The sequence below is a fragment of the Nyctereutes procyonoides genome, unplaced genomic scaffold (assembly GCF_905146905.1).
Source record: "Nyctereutes procyonoides isolate TBG_1078 unplaced genomic scaffold, NYPRO_anot_genome, whole genome shotgun sequence".
Classification (NCBI taxonomy): domain Eukaryota; kingdom Metazoa; phylum Chordata; class Mammalia; order Carnivora; family Canidae; genus Nyctereutes; species Nyctereutes procyonoides.
In genome coordinates this window covers 26411593-26432103 of record NW_026575120.1, presented here as the reverse complement: position 1 = coordinate 26432103, position 20511 = coordinate 26411593, and the positions used below count along the sequence as shown (strand labels likewise).

Sequence of the window (20511 nt, the reverse complement as noted above, 5' to 3'; positions counted from 1 at the left end):
GTTAAGTGTACAAGTGGTTTTGGTGTTTGTTTAAGATTCAAGGGAATACACTAAAAAAAAATTAGAAATCCTCATGATGGGGGGTGGGGGAGCGGCCTCAAGGAGCAAAGGGCGAGAAATGAACTCAGCCAGTAAATGCTGCAGAAGTTCATAGCAGCACCCAACAGTGAAAACCAACAGCTGTGATGTCTCCTTCCTACTTCAGAAGGAATTTTTAAAATAAAAGTTGACAGTTTTTCCTAAGCCTTCATTGCTCATTTTTTTTGTATGTGTGAACAGTACTTTGGATTGGAGGCTCCAGGGTCTTCTCTGGTTTGAGACACTGGGGATTTTACCGCATTCCCTGAAACATGTCTGAAGATTCTGGGCTCTTTGCAGGGGCAAGAAAGAGTAAAGGAACGTTCCCATTTCACATCTCTCACAGAGGGCAGGGGAATTGCCTGGTGCTTCCCAGATTGAGCAAGGACAGACACTACTCACGTCACTACATTCACTGAGCCAAGGAAGACCCAACCCAGGTCCCCTCTACTGCATCAAGGAGGCCACCCTGCCTTTCTTCCCCCCTTCCCTGTCCCAGCCTCTCCCAGTCCAGCAGCCCGGTGTACACTGGAGCGGGGAGCCAAGCTCTGAGCAGTGCAGTTTGAAAAATGAACAGGACTGGGTCTTGAACAACAAATGTGAGGCCATTTCCAGGTCATGGAATCTGGAATCTGGTCCTGAACAGGACTGGGTCTTGCACAACAAATGTGAGGCCATTTCCAGGTCATGGAATCTAGAATCTGGTCCTGATGTTAAAGGACCCCATATCCAAAGGGGAAATGGGGAATTAAGAAAACTCAAGTTCCTTTATTAAGTTCAAAGCAGGGATTAGATTGGTACCTCGGGGGCTCAGGGGGCTAAGCCTTAGGCTCTTGATCTCAGCTCAGGTCTTGATCTTGAGTTCAAGCTCTGCATTGGGCGCCACAGCAAAATAAGTATGTAGAGCAGTGATTAGAAAATAAAACCAATTTCCTGTTTACACTCCAGTTTTTAATCATTCAGGAAATACAAATCCGTCTGGGCTTACTTGCCTGACCCCATGTCAGGGTCATGGGGTTGTCTCCATATGTATATATACAGTTTCTCCTCCAAGGTGCAGCCTGCAGATAAACCAGTAACTATTGGTTTCTCTGAGTAAACAAAAGCAAGGGGAGAAGGGTCCGACATCTGATTTCCTACAGAAAAGGAAAAGATTCAGAACCGTGCAGGGCTAGAGGGAGGGCAGGAGGACCAAGAGTAGAGGAAATTGGGGAGGAGGCAGGGTCAGAGAAAGGGAGCCTCCCGTTCCTACCCTCAGAGACTAAGCAACTTGGTAGGGGAGGAGAGGTTGCCAGACTCCGACATTAAGAGATCATAAAGATCATTTCATGCAACAACATCCAACCCCCCCCCATAAACCCTCCAAATCCACCAAGTTGACACTGATTTATTAGTATGAAAAATGAAAAACATTTCTATCTGATCTGGCCATAAATGGACCGGTTTTGAAGCACTGACACATAGAAATTAATAGCATCTAACAAGCTCATCTGAAGAATGAAAACAAAATGATTAAAATCCAGGGGACTTGTTCCATATCTGAATACTCCCAGCAAGCCCCCTGGTGTGATCATCCATCCCCATGCTTCCCAACATGTGCTCAGCAGAGGAAGCACCACCTGTGCATCTTGTGAAAACACAAGTTTTGATTCAAGTTTTGTGACAGGGGTGGGCAGAGTTTGTATCTCTACCAAGCCCCCGAGTGGCTCGAGTTGCCCATGCCACAGGCCAGCACATCTGGGGCAGATTCACACTTGAGGCAACAAGGATATAGGCTCCTGTCAATCACCCAATAGAACTTACCATGCCCCCCACTGTGGTCCCCTAAACCGGGGGATGGCAAACTTTTTTCTGTAAAAGACCTGGTAGTAAATATTTTCAGCCTTGTGTGCCATTCAGTCTCTGTTGAGATTATTCAACTCTGCCCTTGAAGCATCGACAATGTGTAAAAAAATTGGGTGTGGTTGTGTTTCAATAAAAATGTATTTACAAAAATGGGGACAGACTGGATTTGACCCTCAGGGTGAAACTTGCCAAACCCTGTCCAATACTCTGAACATATTTTTGTGTCATCTCTGTGACATTTTCTTATACAGGCTTATTTACAAATCTCTATCTAAGGACTAGGCGGTTAGGGGCCCTAGGGAGACAGACACAGACCCTCCATTGTGAATCCCCACACACAGGGCCAGGACCCACTCATTTTAGCAACTCTGCACCCGTTCAGCACAGCCCAGTAATGTTGGGTGAAGGTGGGGGCTCTGAGCCAGTCTACCTGGATTTGAAGAACTGTTCTTCCCCTATGGTCTGCTAAGGAGGGATAAATCCTACCTCACAAAGATTTTCATAAAACCACATGGAGATACAAGGCTACTGACTCTGTTTGAATTAGAAAAAAAAAAGCCAGAATAATAATCACTTGTTTTTCATTCTACAGACCATAACTTGCTTTCTTACCCTTCAGAAATGCTTACATTTATATTTTATTTTTTTATTTTATTTTTTTATTTATATTTTATTCTATATATATAGTTTATTCTATATATGTATAAAGAAAATGAAAAAAGTTTTAAAAATTCCTATCATTTAAAAAGAAATTGAAGAATAATAGGCGTGTGTATGTGTGTGTGTATGTAGAGAAAGAACTAACTAATTACTGTAGAAAGGAGAGAAAGCAAGCAAGAAAGGAAGGAAGGGGGGGAAGCTTTGTTCCATGCCTCACATAATTCTATAAACCCCCCAGAAAGTTATCATTAAAATTGTAGATGCTTAAAGACGAATCTCAGCAGGTAAAAAGATTCTAAGTATATGAGAGTTAGTTTCACTTTACATTGAACAGAAGGAAATCATAAAAAGGAAGTTGGCTATTTGGGATGTAGAGCGGAACATAATTAAATTTAGTCTTATTGGGACCTTGTTTGGATGTCACAAACTGGCCCTCATTTGAACCCACCCAGAGAAAGGCATCTTCATAGCACATGATGTGCAGAAGCAAAGAAAGACCACATCTTCTCTGGGCAAAATTATTTTTCCTATTGTTTCTATTTAATCAGCACTGGAGAAAAGGCTACAGCACTTGTTCCTTGAATTGAGGCCACTGGAGTGGGAATAGCCGAAAAAGAGGAGGCCGGGACACTGGCCAAAGGACAGGCAAGTGTGAGGAGCAGGGGCAGGGAGGGGCCCTGGGGAGTGGATGCTGTATCCTCCAGAGGCCCTGGGCTACTCTGGCTGGGGGCATGCGGAGGACCAGGCAGGGTCTTCAGGAGCTCACAGGATGATGGCAGCTGTTGTCTTCTCCTTGGATGGGGAGGGAGGCACTGAATTCTCCCCCAGTAGCTTTTTCTCTGACCCTTCCTCATCCTGAAAAAAACAAAACAAAACAAAACAAAACAGGGAAAATCAATAATTTCTGGAGAAAAGATGGGGCTTAGTTAGCTTCCTGGGACTTGAAATCAGGTACAGGAAAAAAGGTAAGGAAGGAAAAGGTACTGAGGAGGGCTTGCTACCCAGAGACATGGGACAGGAAGGAGTAGAGAAGGACCTGAAAAGGCAGAGGGCAGAAGCTAACCTGAACACGATGCTGGCACACACTTTCCAGCCAAGAAGGAACCGAGCTGAGTACCAGAAAGAAGCTGAGCAAAGCTCCTGGTCCCAGCGTTCCTCCCTGTTCCCAGAGCTTCACCAAACAGACCCAGCCTTTCCCCTGTGTCTCCCCAACAGCTCACCAGAGGCCGGGAGCTCTGGCCACGCGAACTTCTAAGAGCCATGATCAGGGAAGTCAAGGATACGATGACCTGCAGGACACAGATAGCCAGTAGCAGAGCACGGATTCCCAGTAACAAATTCTGGAGATAAAGGAAGGAAAAAAGACACAGTCAGGAGCCTGCTTCTCTGATTCTGCTCTTATCACCACCTTATCACCCCAGCCACGTATCAAACTGTCCAACTACTTCCCACCAAAGCAGAGTGCATTTTCCAACGATGGGGTAGCCCTAGCTTCCACCCCATTTGCATGTCTGCAGCGTGATCTTAAAACACCCTGTGAAGAGGTGGGTCGATTTCTTCATCCCTAGAATCTGGAACAGCCTGTAACTGTTTTGGACAACAAAATATAGTGGAGGCGACACTGTGCCAGTTACAGGGGTAGCCTTTCACTGGCCTGGCAGCTTCCATTTCCTACCTCCTGAAATATTCACAGTGGAATACTTCCCGTTGGAACCTAGATGTCATGCCATGAGAAGCCCAAGCCACATGACCATTGTAGGCTCTCTGGTTGATAGCCTTAGCTGAGCTCCCGGCCATGTGAGCGCCATCTTAGAGATCCAACCCATTCGAGCTCTCAGATGACTTCACCCCTGACTGACATGTGACTGCAATCGCATGAGAAAACCCAGGTGAAGACTGCCTATCTGAGGCCACCCGGCCCACCAAACATGAGAAGTGATGATAAATTAGTCTTTAACCACAATATGTTGGGTGTTGTGTTATGCAACAATAGGTAACTAGGACAATGGTACACCAGAAAAGATAGAAGGACACTCCATGATATTCTCTCTTGAATGTCTGCTCTTTGCTCCTCCAACCCTTTGATCCAGGGAATTCTTATGCCATGAACATCTGAGAAATGTCTCCAGCTTAAGCTAAAAACCTCCTGAACCACAGACCCAGGAGGACGGTCACACTCAAAGAGTCTACATCTCTGCCCTCCAGTGCCCCAGGTCCTTGGGAACAGACAGATGTGACAGGTTTCTGGAAGACTGGACTTTGTTCTCACCATCAGCATTTGCATGTAGATTCTACACCTATCCTCATTCCACTGTGACCCGCCACTCCTTCGCCACGTCTCTGTGTACCCAGTGGTCGTGTTCATGACGTTAGATTCTGGGTAAACACACGCAGAGTCGATGTAAACGAAGCCATCGGTTTGCCAGGTTAAGCTATTCACACAGAGGACAAAAGCAGCCACAGCCATGGCGATACCAGCCAGCGTGAGCAGACCTGATGTGCAGCCCTAGAAGGAGAAGTGCGGGACGCAAACCCTCCTTATTGAGAGCAGAGTCATGAGGTCCCGGCCCCAAACCTGTCTCCTCTTCCTCATTTCCCAGCCCAGGAAGCCCTCCCCACCCCTCCCAGGATACGAGGAACCAAAGCAAAGAAGACAGAAAAATTGAGCAGAAAAACAGACATAGGAGGGGACAGAGGACACACAAGACTTACTGAGAGTTTGCTCCCATGCTTCTCATGGACAATGACCCCAGCTCCTGCTACAACAGCCTGCAGAGAGAAGACGCCAGAAAATTCAGCCTCCAGTTTACTCTCCTGAAGTGACCTCCCCACCACACCCCCTTCCCAAGACAGCTGATTCAAAGCAGGATCCGAGGGACTGGTAAAGAAACCAGTCATATGGACAGGACTCCATCACAGCTGCCCCACCTGCCCAACCTGGCCTCAAGGAGGAAAGTAGAGCAACAAGATTGGCTCGCCCCTTAAGGCATGGCAAAGGGCATTCAGATCTGGGTCTTTGGCTTCTTCCCCAAATCCCTGACCCAGATCCAAAGGAACTTTCTCCTTGCCCATAACCACTTGCCTGCCATGGAGCTTAGAGCCCCTTCCTTACTTACCACAGACCCTGCCCAGAAGGCACAGCCCGAGGCACGCAGCTCCATCCAGGGCCCCAAGTAGAGCAATACTCCAAGAGCACAGCTCACAGCCCCCAACAATATCTGGGTCATCTGCAAGACAGGGTAAAAAGCCAACTCCCTTCCTGCAAGCCCATGAGCGCCAGGAGAGGCCACTCAGCTCCTACCTAGCTGACTTTCCTCTCCTTTTCCTGTCTTGACCTCTCTGCAGATTCTGGAAGGTTCTGCCCCCTTCAAATCCAGGAAGCAGCATGTCCTGGTTCTCCTCCATCCCTCTGACATGTCAGGCTTTTCGTCATTACTTTTTCCTCAATACCACACTGTTCTCCCACCTGATGATCCCACTTTTTTCTGCCTCATTCCCCCTTAGGAATCCCATCATCCTGTCCAGAATAGGCCAAAAGGATCCCCTTCAAGAAAGGCGTGTGTTAGCTGACAGCCCTCAGTGGTCAGCAGCTTCAGGGTCCCTTCACCTCTCAAGCTACAGGCACACTCTTTGGAGATGGCCACCCAGCCATTGGTGAAGCAAGGTGGTGGGTACGAGGGCCACTTCCACCGAATGTGGCTCACCAACAAAGAGGCAGTCCTTGTTCCCAAGCTCCCCACTGGGCTGGCAGAGACCTCGTCGGGCCTGCATTATGATCTGGCAGCTCCCCTTGCCCAATCTTGTTCCTTCCTTTTTCATTTCATAGGTGTTACACTCCAATAAACCTTTTGCACATTTAACTGACTCAGCGTCTGGCCTCTGGAGAACCCCACCATCACTGCCTCTTGACCATCACCACCTGCACAGCCCGCCAAGCATTTCAGATTTGTCACACCCAGGCTCCATACCTCACCCGCAATCCCAGAGTCTGCCTCTCCTGCCTTCCAGGGCCTCAGGCTCCTGGTCACCAACAGGCCAACCTCAGCATGTTCTTGGATTCCTCTCCTCCCTTGTACCCCAAGTCCACTCACTCCCAAGTCATGGAGATGCCATCCACAGATGACGGAGATGCCTCTCTTTCCTTGTCATTTTTGCTGGGCCTGCCCAGGTAGACGCAGACCCTTCGCCCTTCTTCCCTGGACACTTCCTGGTTGGGAGGCAGCCTAGAGCCCGGGTTCCTGCCCGGAAGCCACCCGCAGCCTCCTCATTACTAAAGCTGATTCAAGACAACTTCTCATCCTGTCAGTCAAGGCTCTCCACAGTCGGGCCCCAGGCTGCATTTCCAGTCTGATCTGCCATGAGTCCTACTCTCTTTACTCTGACAAAACTTGCCCAATGCTTTCTGACTTCTTCACCCTTGCTTTTGCTGTTCCCTTGACCGGGACATCCTTTTTTCCATCCTTCACCTCTATCTGTCTATACGTAGTCTTCCTCCATGCAAGGTTTGGCTCAGATGCCAACTCCTGAAGGTTGATCCCCGATGATGTCACCCACTCTACCTTTCATTCTAGACATGCGTGTAATGGTCTGGTCCCTTCTGATAGATGCTGAGCACCTTTAGGGTATGGCCTAGGGACTATCTCTAGTTTTCCCCAAAGTGCCTACCAGGATGCCTCACATCTGTAGGCCCTCAGTCCATACAGGCTCCATTAAACTCAGCTAACAGCCACCTGTCCCCCACCTCCGGCTGGGACCACCCCCACTATATCAAAGAAGCACATCATTCTTTTCCACCTAAATGTATGGGGAACCTGCCAAAACTTTGTTTCCCAAAAAAAGATGGGATACAAACAGGAAGTTCTCATGAAGAGTCAACCCACTTTTTCCCCCATCCTGTTCAAGGAGAGCTACCATCCTCAGCAGCACCTGGTGCACTTACCCCCAGTGCCAGCTGCCCATAGCTCATCTTGGTCTTGGAAGGGCCAGCGTCCTGAGGGTGAGAAAAGAACTCCTTCAGGGAAGCCCCAGCTTTTAACAGTTGTGCCAAAGCCGATTCCTGGTGGATGTGGATGTTGATGTGGGTGGGCTGGGACAGTGTAGAGGCCACATCGACTCCATTCACGGTCACCGTGTTTTGGGTCATCCTGCCTGCTGGGAAGAAGATATACAAAAGTGAGGTCTGGGAATCAGCTAAGGGAAAAAGGAATATGTTGCATTAGTGAAGGGAGAGAAAACAGTCCCTTATCAAGATCCAAAGGATCTTCCCAGGACAGGTGGCAGTGTCACAGCGGTCTTAATCTGGGAACCAAATCCAAATCACCTCTAGAGTTTTTCACCACTTTTCAGAATGGTCTGACACTTACACAGTATGTCTGGTCTTGGGTTGGGCAAGGAAAGGAATCTGAATTAGTTCAGGGACTTAGTATATATATTTATACATAGTACTTTCATATGATTAAGAAAATTCAAAAGATACAAAAGGATATACCTTTAAAACTTCCCATCTTTCTCTCCCAGCCATCTAGTTGCCTTCTAGTTGGGAACTAATATTGCCATTTTTAAATATATCCTACGATGACACTTTTTTGCATAGAAAAGCATATAAAAATATTTTTGCATATAAAAAGCATTTAAAAAAGCATTTAAAAAATCCCCCTCTTCCCACAAATGGCAGGATTCTGCATACACTGTGTACAATGATTTGTTCATCCAACTGTGTTTTGAAGATAATTGTACATCAATCCATAAAATGCTTTCTTACTCATTTGTCTGGCTTCACAGTATTCCATTGTCTGAATGCTTCACAATTGTTTTCAGCAGGCTCCTATTTTTTTTTTTTAAGATTTTACTTGGTAGAGACAGAGGAGAGAGAAAGCAAGAGAGCACAAGCAGGGGGAGGGGCAGAGGGAGAGGGAGAAGCAGGCTCCCCACTGAGCAGGGAGCCTGACCCAGGGCTCCATCCTGGGACCCCGAGATCATGACCTGAGCCAAAGGCAGACACTTACATGACTGAGCCACCCAGGCGCCCCTCAGTGGGCTCCTATTGATAGACATGGATTTCCTCTTGCAAACAGTGGGAAATGGGCAGGTCAATGGGAATAGGCATGTATCATTTCAATAGGCCTTGGGCAGGGCTACCCCATGCCATAAGTAGGAACAAGTTCGAAGAATGTCCACTACCCCTCTCCGTGACCAGCAGGAGGTTTCAGCAAATTTTTTAATTGTTTTCAAATGTGTATCAGGAAAATTATATCCCATTATAGATTTTAACCAGTTTTATGCAGCAAAATGCCCCCCTTTCGGTGGATATCTCAGTGAGATTTGACAAATTCGTGCATTTGTACAACTCCAACTACAATCAAGGTAGAGAACATACTACATCACACAAAGTTCCCTAATGTTCTCTCCCCAGTAAAACCCTCGGCCCCTGGCCCAAGGCAGCCACTACTCTGCTTTCTGTGACTATTTCAGTATAGTTTCAATCCATAGTTCTCTTCTTATGAATAATATTGGTCATCTTTTCATATGTTTGATACATTTTCCCCCTTCTTTTGTGAGCTCTCTGTTCATATCTTATGTCCTTCTTGTTTTACTGTTTTACTTTGTATACGATCTTGGGTATTCAAAAAACTAATCATGTGACATGATTTCCAAATATTTCTTTACAATTTGTGATTTATTTTTTTATTAACCACAGTTTCCATCTTTATTCTGACTTCTGGGTTTTATATAATACTTAAAAAAAAAAGACTGTCCCACATCAAGATTATCAAGATTATAAAATAATTCTTCCCTGTTTTCTTCTAAGTGGTGGTAGGCTTTCAGTTTTCACATTTAAATGTTGATCCATCTGGGATTTATCTTGTAAGTTGGAAGGTTCAGATCCAAGTTGTTGTGGGGTTTCTTTCCCCAGATGGTTTACTTCTGAAGGGTATGTTTTGTTTGAGGAATATATTATCTTTCTCCTACTGAATTAAAATGTTCTCCTGAGCAAAAACGAAATTCTCATAGGAATTCAGATCTATTCTAGTATTTATATTCTGCCCATTGGTGTGTCCAACACATCAGGCACCATTGCCACAATGATAAGTGTGAAGTTTATATTCAATTGAGCTATTTTGTGACCCCTTCATGTTATTTTTTTCTTTCATGGACTTTTGCTAGGTTACTTCTCCATATGCATTTTGAGATCAACTTGCCCTGCTCCAAAAGCAATCCTCCATAGTAGTTCCAATGGGCATCCTACTTCAGCAGCACTGATGGGAATCTCAACAGTATTAATAATTATTCTAACATTAGCAATGGTGGCAATCCTAAAGTCCTCCTTTGAATTCTATGTCCCATCCAAAGCAGTGTCATTCTTGTGCCTACCTGGTCTCTTTGGGGACAGGAGTTGAACAATTCTGCCAACACACAAGTAGGTTCAGAGACACACACAAGGAAGTCCAGCCTGGATTCCAGCAAGATCTTCCCTCGGGTCCCAGGAGCCAGCAGAGGTGGCTGGGATGGCCCTGAATGTGCCTTGGGATCCAGCTCCCTCTGAGCCCACTGAGTACCACCACTTCCTCCATCATGCTCCAATGCCAGCTCAGCCAAGCTCCGGGCTCTTCTCCTGGTCCATCCCAGTCCCATGAGGACTCTCCTCCCACTCTACCCTGGTGTGAGGCTCTGCCCTGCTGCCCTGGCTACTCTCTCTGCCTCACTCCTCCCAGCGCTCCTGGAGCTGGGGAGAGAGGATCGGGACCTGTGCTACATCCTGGCCCCTCCAGTTCCGGCATTGCTCTGAAGACCTCTCACCACCAAAACGCCTGAGCTTTAGCCACCTTACCAGAAACAAAGGAGGGGTGAGGCCTGGTGAAGCTGCTGCAGCCAGACCCATGTCCTTTTCTTTCCCCAGGTGACACCCTGTCTAGAGCATCCCTATCCACCCTCAGCAAGTTCTATGGGAACTGGGAATGGGGAGAGAGCAGTATCCTGTGAGATAGAATGGGGACTTTGGACTGGCCTTGGGGACTCCTCAAGAGAGCAAGGTCATATTTCCCTCCAGGTAAGGGGCCATGGGCCGGTGGGAGCCCTGCTCACCTGCGGTCCTCTGGGAGCCTCAGCAGAGCAGGGCTGGGAGGATCCACCTATAGCTGAGGACCAGCCAGCAGTTGAGAAAGAGAAGAGTGGAAGGAAGGGGTGGAGGGAGGAGGGTCTGACCTTCAGCTTTGCAACTTCCCAGAAGACAGCTGGGACAAAGGGGCCCCTCTAGGGGAATTCCATCTCTAGTAGATAACCAGGCTGCTGAGACGGGCAGAGTGCATACATGTGAGTGTGTGTGCTCACGCGCATGCACACTCACACACACACACACACACACACACACACGGCTGACTCTCACAACACACATGGGGCACACACTCACAGCACCTGAACACTTGTGTTCAAAAAGCACCTGCCCCGGTGGCCGATGGGGAGAGGACTGGTTCTTGGGGTTCCCCGGGGCTCCTCAGCATCCAGGGCTGCAGGCCAGAGCCCAGGGAGGGACTGACAGCTGGAAACCCCCCAGGCAGGGGCCCCTCGGCCAGGCTGTCTTCCAGAGAGGCTAATGATCAAGTTCGGCCCCTCCTCCACCCTGCCCTTCTGGTGCTCTACCAGCTTCCTCCTCCATCCTCCTGGTTCCTGGCTCCAGCTCCAGCCCAGCCCAGCCCAGCCAGCAATCCCTGCTGGCACACTCAGCCCCCGGAGGCCCTTAGAAGAGCAGGTGAGGCCGGGGGACAGCCCTTTCCCAGGACCCTGCCCCACTGGACTCCCCACCCAACCTGTCACAGGCTTCTAAAGCCCAGCCCAGGGCTTACTGGGGATGGAGGGAGGGAGAAGACCAACCACCAGTTGCCAATGGACTCCAAGAAGGTGGCAGGAGCAGAGGCCAGCCATGTCCCTGTTTGACACCAAGTCAATCTGGCCTTGACCTTCGCTTTCACCTCAACTTCTTCCTTCATTGTTGGGGGGGGTGCTCGGCTTGAACAGGCCAGCTGGAACTGTGTGACTGCTGGTGGAGAGGGAGGTACTTAGGGGCTGAAGGTACTTAGGGGTCGTCAGACCTGTCTGCAGAGCATCTGCAGCAACAGGAGCCAGGACTGGGGTTCTGACCTGTTACCCGCAGGCTCAGGGTAGGACTTTTGGTGGCAAAGGCAGGTTGGCAGAAGAGGGTGGAGAGGCGAGGCCTGCGGGGCACTGCTGGGTCCAGATCTTGACGCTGTGGGAGGATGGAGGGAGAAGCAGATCTGGGGTGAAGAAGGGGGTTCCAGCAGGTTCGACGGCTGCCACAGCACCAGCAGAGTCAGGCTGTCCTGACACGACACCTGGAGAAAGGACCGGGGATGCTGCTTTGTGACCATGGACCTCCACCAGCCCCAAAGGCCAAGGAAATCCTTGAAAACATTCTTCTAGTTTTTCCTCCCTGACACTCCCTTCCTCTCTCGCAGACTGAGGTCCGCAGGCATGGAGACAGTAGACAGTGGTGAGGTGGCCCCTGGGGCACCCCAGCCCATGCACATTAACGTGCACATCCACCAGGAGTCCGCTCTGGCCAAGCTCCTGACCAGTGGGTGCTCCCTGCTGCGGTCCCACTTCCCTGGGGCCACCTTCCAGACCTGGAGCAGGAGCCGGCTGCTCTTGGCCTCCTGGGTGAGTAGCAGCCCAGAGGATCTCCCAGCCTCCCCATATCAGGAAAAGAAGACCCTCTTTGTGCTGTGCACACCCTTGGCCAGACTCTCTGAACTGGATGCCCGGCAGTTTTGCTCCATTTCTGACTGTTGACTCCCTTACTGGCCTTTGCAATTAAAGCTTTGGGCTAGAAGGGTGCAGGGGAGCCATGGTCATTTAAAGCCGTCGCTGCCGGAGCCTTGAGCCACCCTGTCCCCTCCACCAGATCCCGCTTGGGCTGGCTCCCTCTCCTCCTTTCTCCCTCCTCACATTCTCTTTCATGGGGTTCCACGTATTTATGCCTTGGAGGGGTAGGACCTGAAAGCTGCCTGAGTCTTGGTGCCCAGGTTGCTCCTGGGCCCAGGAATCTGAGAATTCAGTTTCTTAGATTTTTATTCCTCCTCCAGGTGGTACAGATCGTGCTGGGGGTGTCAAGTGGAGTTCTAGGAGGGTTCCTCTACATCTTCTAATGCTCCACCCTGTGTAGCTCAGGAGCTGCCATCTGGACAGGGGCTGTGGTGAGTGAGACGGGAGGATGGTTGACAGGCCAAGAAGGGGCAGATTCACCTCCTGGCAGGGGTGACAGACTATCACCACTACCGTGGTACTGTAAAATGTCAGTTGTCAAAAAGCCCCAAGGTGGTGGAGGCTGATTCCCTGTTTCTAAAGATGAGAAAATAGCCAAAGGAAGTGGTGCTCTGTCAAAGTTGCCTGGCCCCTGTGGTGGTTTCCCACCAGTCTGGCTGCCTCCCCACCACATTCAGCAGCAAATATCAACCAAAGACCTAGGACCCAGCTCATTTCCAGACACTTGCACTGAGATGGGGAGAAAGAACATGGTCATTTTCCATTATCTTCTGCTGGTCCTGCACGCAGTGGGAATCCACTGGGTGCCACCAAATGACAGTGGTGAATGTCCACTGGTGGGTGTGTGCAGTCTGCAATAGGGGCTTGGGGGCAGCTCGTGGTAGTACTGAGGGCCCTTTGGCCTGCCCACATTCACAGAATATTTATTGAGAGAAGGGCCAAAAAATCATCCTCATCCACCCAATGGCAAAACACTCAGATTAGCTACAGCATCGCCAAACAGGATTGGAATCCATCTGTCCACCGGGATATACCACACTTCCTGTTCTGTCAGCCCAGGTGGTGAGACTGCCGGGCACCGCTGGGACAGCTGCCCCAACGAGAGGCCACCCACGGACCCATCCTGCGCTGAGAGCTTCTCCAACAGCCTAGGACTTCCACTCCCCGATCTGGAACTTCCACAAAGCACCATTGCTTTAAAAGGAAGATTTTGGAGAAGGGAAGAAGGGCTCTTTGATGTCACTAGAACAGAGGGTCCTGTCCCCTGGGAAGTTTGACCCAGGCCTGACTACAGACAACAAAGCTTAGCTCAAACCTCAGATCCACCTGGAATGTTCCAAGGAAGGACCAGCCGATGACTGGTTCTGTCCATTGGAGCTACAGAGGGAAAGAGAGGCAGCAGCTGGAGGGCTTGTGTCTCCTGTGCTAACTCTGCTCCTGCTTCCATCTCTCCCCAGGCTGCGCTGGCTGGAGCTGTCGCCTTCATTCACCAGAAACGGGGTGGCATCTGCTGGGTGAGTCTGGGGAAGGACACAGGTGGACACCGGGCCCAGAAGCTGGAGGCCACCCCAACCAGAGCCTGCCCGTCTCTCCCCAGCCGGGTCCTGAAGAGACTGAGTCTCCAAGGTCTCCCTCTGCCTCCTTGCCTCACCAGGCCTTGCTGAGGATCCTGCTTGCCCTGGCAGCTTTCTCCACAGCCACCGCTGCCATCGTCATTGGAGCCAGTAATTTCTATAGGCACCGCTTTTATTTTAGAGACTTCATCTGTGATGTCTCCTCGAAGGCCTGGTCCTGGGCCCCCCTGAGCCCTAGCACTCCAAGCCCAGAAGAAGCCACAAGACTGCATCTGTGTCTCTCCTACCTGAGCATGCTGGAGGTAGGGGGGCCAGAGGAAGGGGCACAGCGGGCGCTGGGCAACGAGGGCTGTGTCACCTGTTCCCCACCCAGCTTGACTGTCACCACAGACGTGTCACTGAACAGACTAGAAACAGTCCCCGTAGTTGAGGGTGTTACAGACTAGTGGGAAACCCAAACACTGAAATAATCACAAATGAACCAGCGTTGCAAGTGTGCAAAGTGCTGCAGAGGCTCGATCCCCTCCAGCCTTGGGGCTGCTGGGGCACCACACATCGTAACCTGAGCCCCTCACTGTTCGGGTGAGGATGGGGAGGGAGGCTGGATGAGAGGGGTTTCTGGCTACTCTCTGCTCACTAGACTCATTAACATCCCCCCCCAAAACCAGGTAGGGCTCCTTCCTCAGCCTCTCTAGAAGCTACAGACGTGAGGAAGGGGGAGAGGAGACTCTGTGTTGGAAATGAGAGTGAGCACAGAGCACAGATGGCAACCATCACTCTGGTGCCCATGGTTTTGGTTCTCTGTTCCCAGGCCCTGTTCATAAGCTTTCAGGTCATGCTGTTGGGTATCTGGGTTCTGCTGCTCCTGGCATCTCTGGTTCCCCTGTGTCTGTTCTGCTGGAGTAGGTCCCGACATAAGGTGAGTCCCTAACGTGTGTATCTGTGTGTTCAGGGGGCAGGAGTGTCCAGAGGAGCAGAGATGGGTGGGGCATGGCTTGGGGCAGGAAAGGATCCTTACAGTGAGTCCTGCGCCTGTCTTTCTACCCTAATGGGGGCTTGGCCCAAAGAGCGCCTATCTCTGACCGGGTGGCCCCCAGGAAGCCATGAAAGTCTATATCCACGGTGGGATGCTGGGGCTCTTGGCATCGAGTACCACGAGGCTAATGCTGGCTCTGGGTGGCTCCAGAACAAAGCTGCTCTAGAGGAAAAAATGTACGTCTCCTCTCCCCATGTTATGTTGCCCCTCTGCCTCCCTTAGAAAATAGAGCAGAAGAAACTGCTGGAAGCAAATGGAATCTAGCCTTGCTTCTCCTGAGTGCTCATGCCTGGACTCTTTCTGGACTGCCTCTGGCTCCTGGGAGAAGGATCAGGCTGGGGAAAAGAGACTCTACGCTAGCTCCAGTTACCTTCCTCCACTGCCACAGCCACAGCCATGGCCACAGTCCCCTCCACCAATCATCACACCACTCTTGCCCATTTCTGGCTCACCTTTACCATTCCGCCTTGCCTCATGGCCCCTCATGAGCAATGATGACAATAAACTGTCTTGTTTCTCCCAGCTTCTTGCTTAGTTATTCCAGGGAATTCCTCTTGGCTAAATGAGGCAGAGGAAATGAGCCCAAGCAAACCTCTGATGCTCCTCCCTCTCCCAACCTCCTCTCTAGGTCTGGAGTCACTGGCAAAATGTAGGAAACCAGAGGTGACAGTGCCACACTGGGGTTTGTAACCAAGGGTTGGGGGGTGGGATCAGAGAGGGTGTCATTACCCTTCAGCCCAAAAGATAAGGAAAAGGAGCACTGTGTTTCAGCCGGTGACTAAGAAAGCTGATGGAAATGGTGCTTGATTTGAGCTGTCACCTTCCCAGAGAAATGCCGGCACCCTGAGATGACCTTTCAGAGAGGGATCCTAGGGAATGAACACCCAAACTACCCCACTCTGATCTCTTGCTAGCATTCCTTATTGACCAAACCTGACATCTTAGAACATGAGAGCTTAGATGTGACCAATATAAGAGTCTCCTTGAGGGCACAGAGAAGGCTAGAGGAAGGCAGAAAGACTATCTGGAGAGGCCAATGAAAGCTGTCTGCAAGAATGACTAGTGTTTGCGTGAAGAAATAATGTTTGAAAAACCCCCAAATTTGGTGAAAGCCATAATCCTCAAGATCCAGGAAGTGCAAAGAACCCTACACAGAACAAACTCAAAGAAGTACAAGCATGGACATGAGGATCTAAATGCTAAAAACTAAAGACAAAGAAAAAAAATCTTGAGAACAACCAAACAAAATGGACTGTTACCTCTAGAGAAAAATGATCCGAATTTCTGTGGTTTCTCATCAGAAACAGTGATAGCCAGAAGTGGCACAATATTTTTTGTAATTGTTAAGCACAGGCACAATGTGGTACAAAACAGTGTGACTGAACAAGGTGTAGCATGAGGGGGCTTTGAGGGCGGTGGTACCGTTCTTTATCTTGATCATGGTGTTGGTTACATGAGTCCATCCATGTATTAAAATTCACAGAACTGTTCGCAGAACAAACTAACTAAAAAGTGAGTTTTACTTTAATAATAAAGAGAGGGCAGCCCGGGTGGCTCAGCGGTTTAGCGCCACCTTTGGTCCAGAGCGTGATCCTGGAGACTCAGGATCTAGTCCCGAGTCCCTTGTGGGCTCCCTGCATGGAGCCTGCTTCTCCCTCTGCCCGTGTCTCCGCCTCTTTCTCTCTCTGTGTCTCTCATGAGTAAATGAATAAAATCTTTTTAAAATTATTTTTTTAAAATAATGATAAGGAGATAAATCTGGGATTACTTGCCTATCTCAATCTCAAAATCTCAGAGTCATTTCCAGATATATATCTTCATTTTCCCCATCAGAACACAAACCTCAAGATGGTGATCTTAGCTGTATTTTCAAATAAACAAATTGCTTTTGAGGGGCTTTTTTGTTTGTGTTTTTGTTTTGTTTTATTTTTTAACAAAAAGCAGGGATGGTGTGACATCGGATTTCCTGCAGAAGAGAAAACCAAAGACCAGGGGCTCTGTGAGGCTTCTGGGAAGGAGGGAGGGGAGGGGAGGAGAGGTAGGGGGCAGGAGGGGGGAGCTGGGGGCGGGGCTTGTAAAGGGGCCAGGTTTTCTCCAAGACTCAGATCCGCCAGATGCAATAAACAAAGGAGGTTGCCAGATTCTGACAGTAAAACACCACTTCCGAGCAGAAGGGCGAGCTGAGCCGCATTCGTTTATCTGAATGAAGAATGGAAAGAATTTACATCCAGTCTAGCCATAAAAGGACACGTTTAGTAACACTATGGAAGAGAAATCCACACCATCTTTAGCTTGGGGAAGAAGATAATTCACCAGGGTCTTTATTTTAACTTCGCAAATATTTCTTATGACAGTATGTTTTTTAAACTTGATGATTGAGTTCAAAAACAAAATTAAAACAAGATTCCATGTAAATTCAAATCTCCAATTCCAATTTCATAACTAAATTCCGCACCCACCCACCCCAACCCCTGTAGATGTGATTAACAGTCGCCACCTCGTGGATACTAAAAGTTTTTTTCAGGAGAAACTAGAAGAGAAAACAGTAACTTTTTGGTAACAATTCTTCAAAAATGATTAATGCATTACTGAACAAATATCTCCAAGTATCTCCATGTGGCAGGCACTGTGCTGGAAACGAAACTGTGAACAGGTTGGACAGTCCCCTGCCTCGCCTAACCCAGGTGACAGTGAGGAGTCAGAGCCAATAAATCATGACATTTCCCCCTCCTCCATCAGGCCCCCCCTGAAGCCACCCGCTCTGCTTGAGCCAACTGGTCAGAATCTTATCAGTATATTGAAGCATGTCTTCTCAATAAGAAGACCTTCCACACTCACAAGAATGGTGAGGAAGCAACCTTTGGGAAAGCTCTCCTTGGAAAATTGGGATCCATGGTCGAAGGGCCCCAGCAGTGGCCTCTCCCTCCCCCATCTAGCCAAATCTTCAGTAGTAAAGGAATCTGCGCACCCCACAGTGGAATCAGGGTGACCCAGGCCCCAAAGCAGAACGCTCTGAGAACATAGCTCCAAGCCCCCACAATCTGGTCACCATTGCTCCAAAAGATAAGATGGATTTCTTAAACAGGACACACCAAAAAAAAAGGATTAGCCATCAAGGAAAAGACTGACAAATCCAACTACACTAAAATTAGAAACTCCTGACCTTCCAAAAATAGAATGAAGAAAACAAAAAGATAAGCAGTGTTAACAGGATAAAATACTTCTTGATATGTACAATGAACAAAGGGCCAGTATCAAGAGTGTGTTAAGTTGAACCACATACAACTGCCATATTTTGTAGGTCAAAAATGATTAAACACCAACGATTTCATATGGTTCAACCTAATGTAAAGAATTCTTACTGGGGCAGCCCGGGTGGCTCAGCAATTTAGTGCCGCCTTCGGCCCAGGGTGTGATCCTGGGGACCCAGGATCAAGTCCCACATCGGGCTCCCTGCATGGAGCCTGCTTCTCCCTCTGCCTGTGTCTCTGCCTCTGTGTGTGTGTGTGTGTGTCTCATGAATAAATAAACAAAATCTTTTTTTAAAAAAAGAATTCTTACGAATCAAAAGGCAGACAACTCAATTTTAAAAATAGTCGGAGATTCGAGCAGAGACACTACAGAAGAGGAAATCCAAACAGCCAGTAAGCTTACAAAGTGTGCTGAATTCCATCAACATTCGGGGAAAGGTAAATTAAAGCCACAATAAAATAACATAAGCTAATGAGTTGTATTTAGCAAAAATGTGAAAGTCTGACAATACCGGGCATTGGTGAGGATATGGAGCAGTGAACAGTCTCTTATGCTGCAGGATGGAGATACATATTGTCACAAACTCCCAAAGTAGAAAACTAGATAGGAATGAACAAACAACAACTATATGAAACTGAGCAAAATATTTATGCAAGATACCAAAAAAATGTCTTCAGTAAATATGCAAGATACCAAAAAAAAAAAAAATCCCCTTACCCGACTGAGCCACTCAGGTGCCCCCAAAGATCTTTCAACAAGTTTTTTTTAAAGATCCTATTTATTTATTCATGAGAGACGCAAAGAGAAAGGCAAATCTTAACAGGAATACATATTTCATTGAAGTGGTATAGTGACCCGAGCAGGAATTTATAGATTATAACCTGACTTGAAAATCAGAAATTATGTGACCCAACTCTGAGAAGGAACTCTAAATGACCATCTATCTCCTTTAAGATATAAAATTTCCATTTTGGACTCTGAATAGGGCGGAGGGTGCCCCATTACTGTGACAGACATGGATGCAGACACATCTCAATCCGGAAACCTGGTTGTTAAGAAGTCTTAGCAATCTGGAAACACACTCTCCAAAATTGACAACCACAATCTAAAAGATGAATTCATATGCCGGGTAGCACTTTCACGGAAAAAAATAAAACCAACCTCAGGGATGCCCCTACTTCCCAAAACGTTTGAAACCAGAAATAGCAGGAAATGCAGTGAAAGACGCTGAGCCTAGACGTAAGAAACGAATGAAGTGAAGAAAAGCCGCCGGAACTAAGAACAGCCGCGGACAAGATTGCTGAATTCCTAAAGGGCCGCGTGGTTCGGATAAGGTGAGAGGAATTCAGAAGCGCGGGGCTGTCCCCAGGGGCACGCAAGCCTGCACCTGCCGCGCAGGGGAATCAGCCCCTGGCACGCGGCCTGCCCACGGCGGGCACGCAGGCAACCAGGCAACCGGAGCTGAGCGCGTCCGAAACCAGACCCCAGGGCTTTCCCAGCTCCGCGGGGTCGCGCTACCCCGACAGCAGGTGGCGCTGTTCGCAAACACGGCGCGGCTGGAAGGCGGGGCTTAGGGTGGGTGTGGCCTATTCCTCGTAGCCAATGGAAAACCTGCCTGCCGCTCACGCTCCGACAGCCAATGAGCAGGGAGCTGTGGTCTGGCGGACGGAGAAGGCACGCCCCGCCGCGCGGTGGGCTTTTCTGCGGACCCTGGGAGCGAGGGAGCAGCTCCCCGGGTGGAGGCCGGCGCCCAGCTCTGTGGCCTGGCAGGGCGCCACCCCCCAGCCCCACCCCCAGCCGCGTCCCCCGGGCCCCATTCCCCGCCGCCCGGCCTGACCCGCGGCGCCCTGCTGGACGGAACCTCCCAGGGCTGCCCCGGGAGCACCCCCGTTCCTGGAGGGCCTGGGGTGCGGCGGGAGAAGGCGCAGACCCCGCTGCACTGCCCAGGGGTGTCTGCAGTGACGCAGACCCCGTCTCCACGGCCCTGCCCCCATCTGCGGCTACAGCCCTTTCTCAGAGAGGCGACCTCCCCTCGCTCCGAAGCCCCCATCGACACTTCTGGCTGCGCGTTCTTGTAGGGCCTCACCTGCCCAACCTGAACCTAAACCCTGAAGGCAGGACGGGCTCAGGCCGTTTTGCATCTCCCCAGGGGCCTTAGCAGAGGATAGCCCAGGGAACAAGGCTCTTTAAACATTACTCAGCGGCCTGACTCCTAGGACGAGGCTGCTTCCGTTTGCCTGATGAGAATAAGAATGAGGCTTTCCTGTCACTCCATTACCTGGGAAAGAA

General features: G+C 49.4%; 2 protein-coding genes across 3 annotated transcripts; one reads left to right on the top strand and one right to left on the bottom strand.

Moving 5' to 3' along the window:
- Positions 1-3101: 3101 nt before the first annotated feature.
- On the bottom strand, positions 3102-10796 carry TMEM176B (transmembrane protein 176B). 2 transcript variants are annotated; one of them, XM_055335509.1, is made up of 7 exons: positions 10666-10796; positions 7523-7734; positions 5700-5810; positions 5296-5352; positions 4853-5089; positions 3804-3923; positions 3102-3438 (listed from the first exon to the last, which is right to left on the bottom strand). In XM_055335509.1, the coding sequence occupies exons 2-7, from the start codon at positions 7724-7726 to the stop codon at positions 3346-3348; spliced, it is 822 nt and encodes a 273-aa protein (XP_055191484.1). In that variant the 5' UTR covers positions 7727-7734; positions 10666-10796; the 3' UTR covers positions 3102-3345. The 2 variants fall into 2 exon arrangements, with proteins under 2 accessions (XP_055191484.1, XP_055191485.1); XM_055335510.1 differs by having other exon boundaries at positions 7523-7731; positions 10666-10762.
- A 423-nt stretch (positions 10797-11219) lies between these two features.
- TMEM176A (transmembrane protein 176A) lies at positions 11220-16791 on the top strand. The gene is given in 7 exon segments (XM_055335508.1): positions 11220-11329; positions 12054-12255; positions 12681-12791; positions 13818-13874; positions 14015-14236; positions 14746-14853; positions 15193-16791. Coding segments are annotated over 6 exon segments (726 nt in total). The 5' UTR covers positions 11220-11329; positions 12054-12069; the 3' UTR covers positions 15235-16791.
- Positions 16792-20511: the final 3720 nt, after the last annotated feature.

Coding starts and splice junctions, on each gene's coding strand:
- TMEM176B (XM_055335509.1), bottom strand. CDS start 7,726: ATGACCCAAAACACGGTGACCGTGAATGGAGTCGATGTGGCCTCTACA. Junction 5,811..7,522: donor ATGGGCAGCTGGCACTGGGG/GTAAGTGCACCA, acceptor CCTGTCTTGCAG/ATGACCCAGATATTGTTGGG. Junction 5,353..5,699: donor CCTTCTGGGCAGGGTCTGTG/GTAAGTAAGGAA, acceptor TTCTCTCTGCAG/GCTGTTGTAGCAGGAGCTGG.